Source organism: Histomonas meleagridis (genome assembly GCF_020186115.1).
Source record: "Histomonas meleagridis strain 2922-C6/04-10x chromosome Unknown contig_40, whole genome shotgun sequence".
NCBI classification, from domain to species: Eukaryota; Parabasalia; order Tritrichomonadida; family Dientamoebidae; genus Histomonas; species Histomonas meleagridis.
This window is the reverse complement of record NW_027150884.1, coordinates 105755-116334: the sequence shown is the minus strand read 5'-3', so window position 1 is coordinate 116334 and position 10580 is coordinate 105755. Positions and strand designations below refer to the sequence as shown.

The following is a 10580-nucleotide window of genomic DNA, read 5'->3' as shown; positions in this document are numbered from 1 at the left end:
CTTTTAAGTCTAAGAAAGACTTTATTATGCTTGTAAGGCCGATGGAAGGATACCTGGATCCAGGTATACAATTTTGGAATGAATAGTTTATACATTGAAAAAGTTATTATTTAAATTTAGCGCAATTTTTTTCTCCATTGCAATATTCTCTTCATTTGCGCACTCCTCTTTGTTTAGATTAAAATCTGCAAAATTATCTACTACTATATCTATTACTGTTTTTCATCTTCTATTCTATACATTCTGATTAATGAAATATATTTCATTTACAACTTTCCACATTTGAATTTTAGCATATCTTGTGTTTGGTCCTTTAGACAATTCGACAACATGTTTATCAGTAAAGCTATATAATTCATTTGGACGAATTTTTATTTCTTTATTTTTTGGTGTTATTACCAATTTAATGCTTTCTTCAGATTAACATATTTTTATTATGTTCATTTGATTGTACCTGGAAAGAACTAGTTTTGGATATTCTGGACATTTTTTAAACATTTCAATTTCATGTATACAAGAAAATCTTGTACCATATATTTTTGTATAATATTTATTCCAGCCACAATCACATTCTTTATCAGTTTGATGACATCTTGTAAAAATATATTCATTCTTGAGATAACTGAATCGTTCTTTCATTGATCTCCCATGATTTGCTGTTTGATTTGTTAAATGTGTAATGATATCTTTCGAAATATTTTCGGCATAAATGGATCTTTCAATCATAAATAAACAATTCAAAAACATCACAAAATTGAATGGTCTATCGTTTTCCGGGACTTGAAAAAAATTAAATGTTTATTTTCTTCTATTTCTTCATATTTTTTGAAGAACTAATACTTAATGCAAAATACAATGCAACATATGCAAATGGGGCTGGTGGAGTTTATCTCAATTGGACAATTAATGATCAAGAAAAAAATCAAACTGATTATTATAAAATATTTTTGGAAACAAAAAGCGGCTGGGAATCTGTTAGCACGCACAAATGAAGAACTACTATAAATGTTTTAAATATTTATCCATCAAATAGTATCAATGGTACAGCTTTGATTAACATTGATGAATGCGAACCTTTTTTAACAAATGATGAAGTATATATGAGCTTTACGTCTGGTTCTATATCAAATTATCCCAAATCAGCTTCTTTAAAAGTTTGGATGGAAGGTGGCTTTATTGAAAACGATAATTACGATGCTTGTGGTGCTGATTCTAATGGTGAACAAATTATTAATGTAACACTCAAATCTATAGATGATTTCGGAAAAGAGTTGGAAAAGTACAATCAAACCATGGTTGTACCATTTTGATGTCATTGCTTTTGGATTTTGGGATTATAGTGACTGCTAGTCAATCAAAACAGAAACAGCAGAAGGAGTTATCAGTGATTACATCAAAAAAGGATATGGCTTTATTACTGGACATGATTCGATCACCTCTGGTTTTGAAGATGATAAAGGTAATGTCGAAGGTATAGTTGCTATTCGAAAGTTATTTAATGTTACAGTTAAAGAACATGATAAAGATTATTTCAATTACATACAGTCTGACAAAATAGGAGTTCACAAGCAAGGATTACTATTAATGTATACATGGAACCTCATTAATAGGGGAGAAGAAGATGAGTCAATTAATTTTTCTCACACTTCGCATCATAAAGCTCATGGATATTTGGTTTTCATTTGCTAGTACCCCCGAATATAATACAACCAACTGCAATGAATCAGATAATTTCTATCTTAACACATTTGGAAACACAGCAATGGTTCAAACAGGTCACACTGGTTCGGCAACATCTTTTGAACGAAAAATCCTTGCCAACACTATATTTTATCTTAAGCAAAGAACTAATGAAACTGAGTTTGAAGATCATTATCTAAATTTGCCTGACACATCGCAACCAGAAATTAATGACATAGTAATAGATCAAGCAAATTATTTAATAACAATTGAAGCAAATGTTGGTACACAATATGCATTTAAAGTTGTTGCATATAATAGTACAGGCCAAAGCATCAATGAGTCAGAAGTTGTTGTTAATGTTACTAAAGGAATCGCTTATTATAATTATACATTTAGCGCTAATGCTAATTGTGAGTTACATGATTTAACAAATATAACTCACGATAATACTATTAAATTTACAACTAATGATGTTGTGGATCAAATGTATATTCATGTTGCTCCAACAGATAATAAAAATATCACAGGAAATATCACTACAGTTCGACTAAATTTCTCTACGAATACATTTTCCCAATCGAATACATATTCACAGTCGAATACATTTACTCAATCAAATTCATTTTCAGAGTCAAACACGTTTACACAGTCCAACACATTTTCGCAATCAAATACATTTACGAAGTCGAATTCATTTACAAATTCTAATTCGTTTTCAGAGTCCAATTCTTTCACTTCTTCATTTCCATTTGGTGCGTCACTCAGTTTTTCGTTTATTCTCACAATATATTCATCTGACATAAGTTCATTCACCCAAATTTTCCGCACTCAGTATTTATCCGATTCGACATTAATATTTTATGAATATTCAATTATTCACATGACTGCAATCATTAGTTTTTATTCAGATTATTATACATTTGTATTTCAATCTTTATATCGTATTAGTGATGAACCTGTTTTAAACAGTGTATCTCTTATTGGGATTATATGCGGATCTATAGCTTTGGTGTTAATCATCATTGGTGTTATGGTTTGGTTATTTAGAATTAGTAAAAAAGATAAATCAGATTCGGAACTTAATGGAAAGTTTAGTGATTCGTTAAGTTCCAATTTAGAAAAAGAACAGCAATATGAAATGATACAAACAATAGGAGAAATGGCAAAAGAAGATGATGATCAATGGATGTAATGTTTGAATAAAGTATAGATAGCGTTTATTCCTAATATTAAATTTTCAAAATTATTCGTTGTTCTAAAACTTTATCCATCTATAAGAAGTTTAGAACAGCATTTGTTCGAACACAATTACATAATTAATGTTCCATGGAATCATGATTTTAAATTTCATTTTATATCAATGTCTGAGTAAAAAATGTAAGTAATTTTGAATATGATAGTTACCTACAGTTGAAGATTTCGAGTGACTTCGTAAAAATGCCAAAATAATAACAAGGTTACAATTCTATTTCAAAATAAAATTATTTGTTCTTCAATGTTTAATATGTTTAATATATTTTTATATAAAAAAACACAATGTAAATTTGCTGTGTTAAGAACGAACTAATTCAAAATGAAATTTATCCCTAAAGGGTATTATCAAAATGGTTGCAACTGCTACATAACACAAAATATTTAATGTTTTTTTGTTTTCTGTGCATATTCTTGTGCTGACACAATTTTCTTCTGGATTTTCAAGGGGCATTGGAATTTTAGGAAGTTGACCGTAGCGTGTGAGTTTAAACTGAAATTTCTTATTTGGTTTTTTTGGTGAATAAAACCCAATTTTCTTTACTTTACAGAAAAAATTTCAGTTCGAAGTCCAATTATTCAATAACTGTACAATCATGTTTTTTGATGGTTTCTCTCAATTTCTCGCCTGAGGCGAATCATTGACGAATAATTCAAAGGAAATAAGAAATGCCAAATTTTTTGAAATCATTTTACACTTTTTCAAAAGTGCTATGGTTTCGAACGATCAATATTGGTTAAGATCGATTTTTCAACAGGTTTAAAATCAAACCGTTGTTTGGAGAAATGCTGCATTCAAAATTCACTGTGATCTGTTAATTGTATTGAAATAAACTTTTTGTATGTTTTTATTCATCGTGTTTTCTTGGTTGCGGACGATGTCTTCTTTTTTTAACAGTATTTTCATACAATTTAATTATGGAACCTTCTGTCACTTTTTATAAGAAAATATTGAGTTTCAGCTTTGTGAACATCTTCCGATCGCAAAAACTATAAAACATGCATCAGCAAAAGTTTAACCAATGAAATAACTAAAAAGCGAAGCGGTTGAAGCTCTCTGTATCGTTTTTGACTGATTTATCAATAAGTTTCTCAAGTTTTCTTACGAATGTGTTATTTCTTCTTGGCTTTCCCCATGCATTTCTTTTGCTCGTTACAAATCTCTCCACAAAATTCAGGTTTAAAGATTTTTGATGATCAATTATCTATTTCTCAAACTTTCAAACATTACACTTGCCTTACTTCGAAATCCAAAGAGGACATATACTTTACATCCTCATCCCATGAAAAAGCGAATGTATCCATTAAAGTAACAAATTTTATTATTCTAAAAGATAATGAAACCTATACATTTAACATCAGTGCAGAAAAATATCATTGGCATTTCCCTTTATTAGAATTACCAATTTCATATGTTAAACATTATTTCAAATTCTTTTCTTTAGTACTTAATCATTTTACATTAAAAGAACACTTAGCATTTTCAATGAATAATATTTTCATAAAGAAAATGTTCAAATTCATTAAAGTTATTCAAGTTCTGATGTATAACATTTTTATTTTGGGATTTTTATTATTTTTTGAAATTAAACTTTTAATGAACAAACTGAAAACATGCGAAAAGAAAAAACATAAAAATATTTTAATTTTTGTTATATTTTTCATAAATTCCTTTCAAATATTATATGATAATAACTCAACATTAATAATAACAAATTTAAATGATTTTGAACAAATTGGTCAATATAAAGACATCACGAAATTTATAAACATTAGTGAAGGAATTTATTACATTCCGAGTGGTTCATTTTCAGGATGGCCATTAGTTATTTCAGTTAATTTTGGTAATTCTATATCAGATATTGGTGGTTCTGTGTTTTCGTCATGTTCTAATTTAGAAACGATTATATTTGGCGGAAATGTTACAACAATTGGTGGTGGATCATTTTCATTGTGTTCATCCATCAAAAGCATTACAATTCCAAATTCAGTCACTTCAATTGGTGGTGGAGCATTTTCATTATGTTCTAATTTAAGAATATTAACACTTGGGTTTGGAATAAGAGAAATTGGAGAATCAGCATTTGGGAATTGTTATAATCTTGAATGCATTTATTATTATGGATATTCAGAACCAGAAATTGGAGATAATGCATTTTATAATGTTACAACAAGTGTTATCACATATCCAACATATGTAGGAAGTAAATTTGGAAATTTCGATGTTGACAAAGACAACGCAGAAGGAAACTGCAGCCCGATTGCAACAATTTCATTTTCTTCATCACATACATTCAGTCGAAGTGATACATTCACTGGATCATATCAAAGTGATTTAACATTTTCATTTTCATATACATTAACATATACATTGACAATTACAAATTCATTTACTTATTCTGAAACGCAAACAAGATCACTTTCATTATCCATAATTAATTCAACATTTTCTTATGTTGAAACAGAATTTATTTATTATGATTACACAGTTATTATGTATTCGACATATTATAATTATTATTCAAATTTCATTACAATGTTTCACACGAACATTTTACAAACAAATGGACTTACAACTAATGAATTGATTGGAATTGTTTGCGGATCAATTGCATTTGTGTTAATAATTGTTGGAATTGTTATATTCTTAATAAAAAGTAATAACAAAAAAGTAAAATCGACATCGAAATTACAATTTAAGGATACAACTACATCAAGTACAAAACAAATGGAGGAAGTGAATACTTTAGTTGAAGATATTGTTCAAGAAGATGAAGACAATTGGCTATAATTTGATGTAAAATAAAATATATTTTTTATTTGATAATTAATATATTTAAAAACTATGAAATGATTCGTAATGAGAAATGATAATATTTGAAATGTTAATCGATTAACAATTTGTTTATATATAATAATATTGTTTTGAGGTAAAAAATGTGATTATATTAAAGCAGACACTTTTCATTGACTAAATGATTTATAGTTTGTAATAGAAATTCAAATTTTGGTACTCTTTTTGTATCATTGGTTATTATTTAATTATCAATTTTTTAAATATAACAATAATTATAAATATTAATATTATGATTTGCTGATAATATTTTTAGATGCTTGTTGAAATTTCAACTTGAAACACATATGATTAATTTTGCACAAATATTTAATGTTTTCTTTTTGCATAAATGTTTACATTTTTGAGTTTAATATACAAGCAAGTAGATTCCTCATTTATTTGATATAATCAAGATGAAGAATTATATTTCGAAGCGATATAGAACAACGCGCAAAACTCATCCAGTTTCTAAATAAATTCATAAACAAAAAAGTTTCTTCATTGCAATGTTTGCATGCGAACACAAAGTATATTCATAATATTATATAAAAGTGCGGTTATCACCTTGTTGTTCCCTTGTTATCATTGTTGTTTTCAAACATTAAGCGAAAGATTTATAGGCAAATAGAAAAATTTCAAGAAAGTAACAAACTTTTTATCATTTAAATGTGAGATTTTCAAGTTTTGTATTAACCAATGTGACTAAGGTCTTCAGCTATATTTCAAATTGAAACATGAAAGCTACTCAATTCCTGCTCATTTTGTACATCTTGAAATTATTCAGAACTCAAATGAAGCTTCGAGATTCATTTTTCAAATACACAAAATTTTTATATATAAAGGACAGAAATAAAGAGGCATTTACCATCTACGCAATGATCAGGTTCCATTTTTTGATATAATTAACAATAATTTTTATTCATTTTTATGCATTATTTCTACAGATGTCACTAATTACAATTTAAATCTAAAACCCATCTCCGACAATATATGTACGATTCCATCGAACCATGTTTTAGTATTTAAACAAAAACTTTTTAGAATCAGATCTAACATAAAACAAAAAAAATCATTTAAAAATCATTACATTTGATGAACGTAACCTTCCTCTACAAACCTTGGATAAATATTATAATTACATTGGGAGTTTTTATTTTCTTCATTGGTGCAAAAATATTTTTGAATCTTCCAAATTCAATTGTTTACAATTATCTAACAGCGGTTTATATCAAATAGTTTCTTCGGAAAAAAATCGATTTTAGTTCAGGGCTTAGGTTGAAAATCAAAGGAAACAAAGCCAAAAATGCTTTTGCTGTTGCTCTATTTTTCATGAATTCTTTTCAAATATTTTTTCGATGATTGTAATTTTACACTTTTAATAGGTAATTCATATGAATTCATTTGCAAAATCAGTTACATATATTCATTTTTGTAACACTGTAAATCATATCGGAAATTCAGTATTTTTATCATGCTCATATTTTGGAGGAAATGTTACAACAATTCGTAATTCAGCATTTTCATTTTGTCCATCACTAATAAATGCTACACTTCCGAATTCTGTTCAAAACATTGAGATTCAGCGTTTTCTAATTGTTATAATTTAACGATATTAACACTTGGAACATAACTAAAAGAAGCCAGCGACACCGAATGACGTAACCTTTTATTATTTTGGCAATTCAGAACCGTATATTGTCATCAGTTATTACATATTCAACAATATTTGGACATTTCCAGTGAATAATGAATATGCTGTGGTGCGTGTTCACCAATTTCAACACATTCATTTACAAAATCGAATACATTTTCAATTTCTAATTCATTTACACAACCACACACAGTCACAAAATTTAATACTTTTTATGAGCTGAAGTATTTTTTCTTCTCTTTGTTTTCTATAATATTAATTGACATTCTTCACATTATTATATTAAAAGCATTATTAAAGAATTAGACGAATTTTTGGTTATTCAAAAATATATTTCGAAATTTATGAAATTCCATCAAAAGTAAACGAGAATAACTTTACAAAGTCAATGAAATATAATTCCAATTAATTTAGAAGTATTTAGATATGGACCTTAGTACTTACACACATACATTCATATATTTCATTTAAAAATATGATAAATCTTGAAGGAAATGTTTAATATGTCATTAAAAATTCATATTTCTTGAAATTAATGAAATTTAATAACTTATAACATGTTTACCACCAACAAAGATGTATCATTACGACCACCAGACTCAGTTTTATCGCGTGCATTCATTATATTATTTAAAAGTGACTTTATAATCATTTAAAGCGCCACCTTTTGTAGGCGCCTTTAAATATTGAAATAAAATTTCAGGTTAAATTGAAAAACCTCAAAAAAAAACAACAACAAATTTCTTATATGTTAACGGTATGGTTTTTAACTTTTTATATTAGCCGATGTGTATTTGGTTAAGGCCTTCGACTATATCAGGTCTTGAATCATGAGAATTCTTCATTTGCTGCTCGTTTCGTCCATTACAAAGCAATTTAGTAACAGTATTATACCAGAAAGCCCATTCCTTAGGACTATAAAAATATCAAATATGAAAAAGATCCTTTGCAAAGAAGGACTTGCGCATGGGCGCAGTGCAGAAGATCCATTCGTTGAAATTCATCACCAGAATTTTGATATATTTAACAAGAATTCTATTTTCTTTAAAACCAGTTTATTTCCAGATTTCTTGACTGTTACAGAGAATACATTAGTTGTGCTTCAAATATTTAATGACAAATTAAAATTATCAGAATCATATTTTACAATTACCCAAAATAAATCCTTTATAGCCAGTATGCTGACTGAAGGTAATACATCAATGCAAACCATGAAAAGATGTTATGAGAATCTATCTTTGACCCAGAGTAAATTTCTTTGTTTTTCATTGATGCAAAACGATAAAAAAGACCGACCACTTAAATTCAATGCTTTTACTCGTTTAACCGCCGTTTTTTCAATGTTATTAGTGGTTTATGTCAATATTTTTCAGAAAAAACCACTTTTTCTTCAGAAATTTTTGTTGACCAATTACGAATTGAAAACATGCGAAAAGAAAAAACAAAAAAATATTTTAATTTTTGTTATATTTTTCATAAATTCCTTTCAAATATTATATGATAATAACTCAACATTAATAATAACAAATTTAAATGATTTTGAACAAATTGGTCAATATAAAGACATCACGAAATTTATAAACATTAGTGAAGGAATTTATTACATTCCGAGTGGTTCATTTTCAGGATGGCCATTAGTTATTTCAGTTAATTTTGGTAATTCTATATCAGATATTGGTGGTTCTGTGTTTTCGTCATGTTCTAATTTAGAAACGATTATATTTGGCGGAAATGTTACAACAATTGGTGGTGGATCATTTTCATTGTGTTCATCCATCAAAAGCATTACAATTCCAAATTCAGTCACTTCAATTGGTGGTTCAGCATTTTCATTATGTTCTAATTTAAGAATATTAACACTTGGGTTTGGAATAAGAGAAATTGGAGAATCAGCATTTGGGAATTGTTATAATCTTGAATGCATTTATTATTATGGAGATACAGAACCAGAAATTGGAGATAATGCATTTTATAATGTTACAACAAGTGTTATCACATATCCAACATATGTAGGAAGTAAATTTGGAAATTTCGATGTTGACAAAGACAACGCAGAAGGAAACTGCAGCCCGATTGCAACAATTTCATTTTCTTCATCACACACATTCAGTCGAAGTAATACATATTCTGATTCAAATGCATTTTCAGCGCCGCATTCATTCAGTAGTAATAATACATATTCAAAATCGAATACATTTACTGAATCATTTCAAAATGATTTAACGAAATCTTTTTCATATTTATTAACGGTCACATTATCTATTACACATTCGTTTACTTATTATGAAATGCAAACGAAATCACTTTCACTATTTACAATTAATTCGTCGTATATTTACATCGAAACAGAATTTATTTATTATGATTACACAGTTATTATTTATTCGACATATTATATTTATTATTCGAACTTCTTTACATTTATTTATAACAACGAATTTCAAACAAATGACAACAAAATTGCAATTATCATAATAATTGTTTGTGTTATTGTTGTTGTTATTATTATAATTTCATTACTAATTATATTATTGATCCGAATTAAAAATAAAAAAGAAGAAATTGTTGAAAATGAAATTTCAGAACAACAAAATGATAATAACCAAACAACAAACACATTCACAACAGGAATATCTATATCAAATATTGAAGAAGACCCATTTGCAGATGACTTCAAAGAAGACAAATTCATTGTGCAAATGTGATTAAGATAAATATATAATAAAATATAGTGTGTTCTAAAGTAAATCATTTTTAGTTTTGTGTTTTTTGTTTTTTAAAAAACTTCTGAAATCAGATGGTGAGTACCAACAAGCAAAAATTATGAAATCATAAGTGAAATGTTTATTTTTTCAGTCAAAACCGATCAAGATGCAAAACGATTTGACTTATTTTGACAATAATTTGCCATAAATTGTTATAAGGGGCGCCCTGTAAATTCATTTATAGCTAACTATATAAATCGGAGTTTGTAAATTTATATATATGGCCAATTTGTAACATCAGAACATGGGACAAAAAAAATGGTCTTGAAAATCTATTTATAAATTTAGAATAATACTTTATAATATGATATTTATCTATAAAAAATTCATAATATCTAAGGATTTTCCACATAACGTTTTGAGGTATTTATATTTGAAAGATTGTTGAAAACAC

The 10580-nt window shown here is 27.5% G+C and overlaps 1 protein-coding gene across 1 annotated transcript; it reads left to right on the top strand.

Annotated features, from left to right (window-relative positions):
- Positions 1–1663: 1663 nt before the first annotated feature.
- Positions 1664–2875, top strand: GO595_006057 (bacterial Ig-like domain protein; the record flags this gene model as incomplete). Its single annotated transcript, XM_067919368.1, has 1 exon — positions 1664–2875. One exon carries the CDS (start codon positions 1664–1666, stop codon positions 2873–2875), a length of 1212 nt encoding a protein of 403 aa, XP_067773653.1.
- Between the last annotated feature and the right edge of the window lie 7705 nt (positions 2876–10580).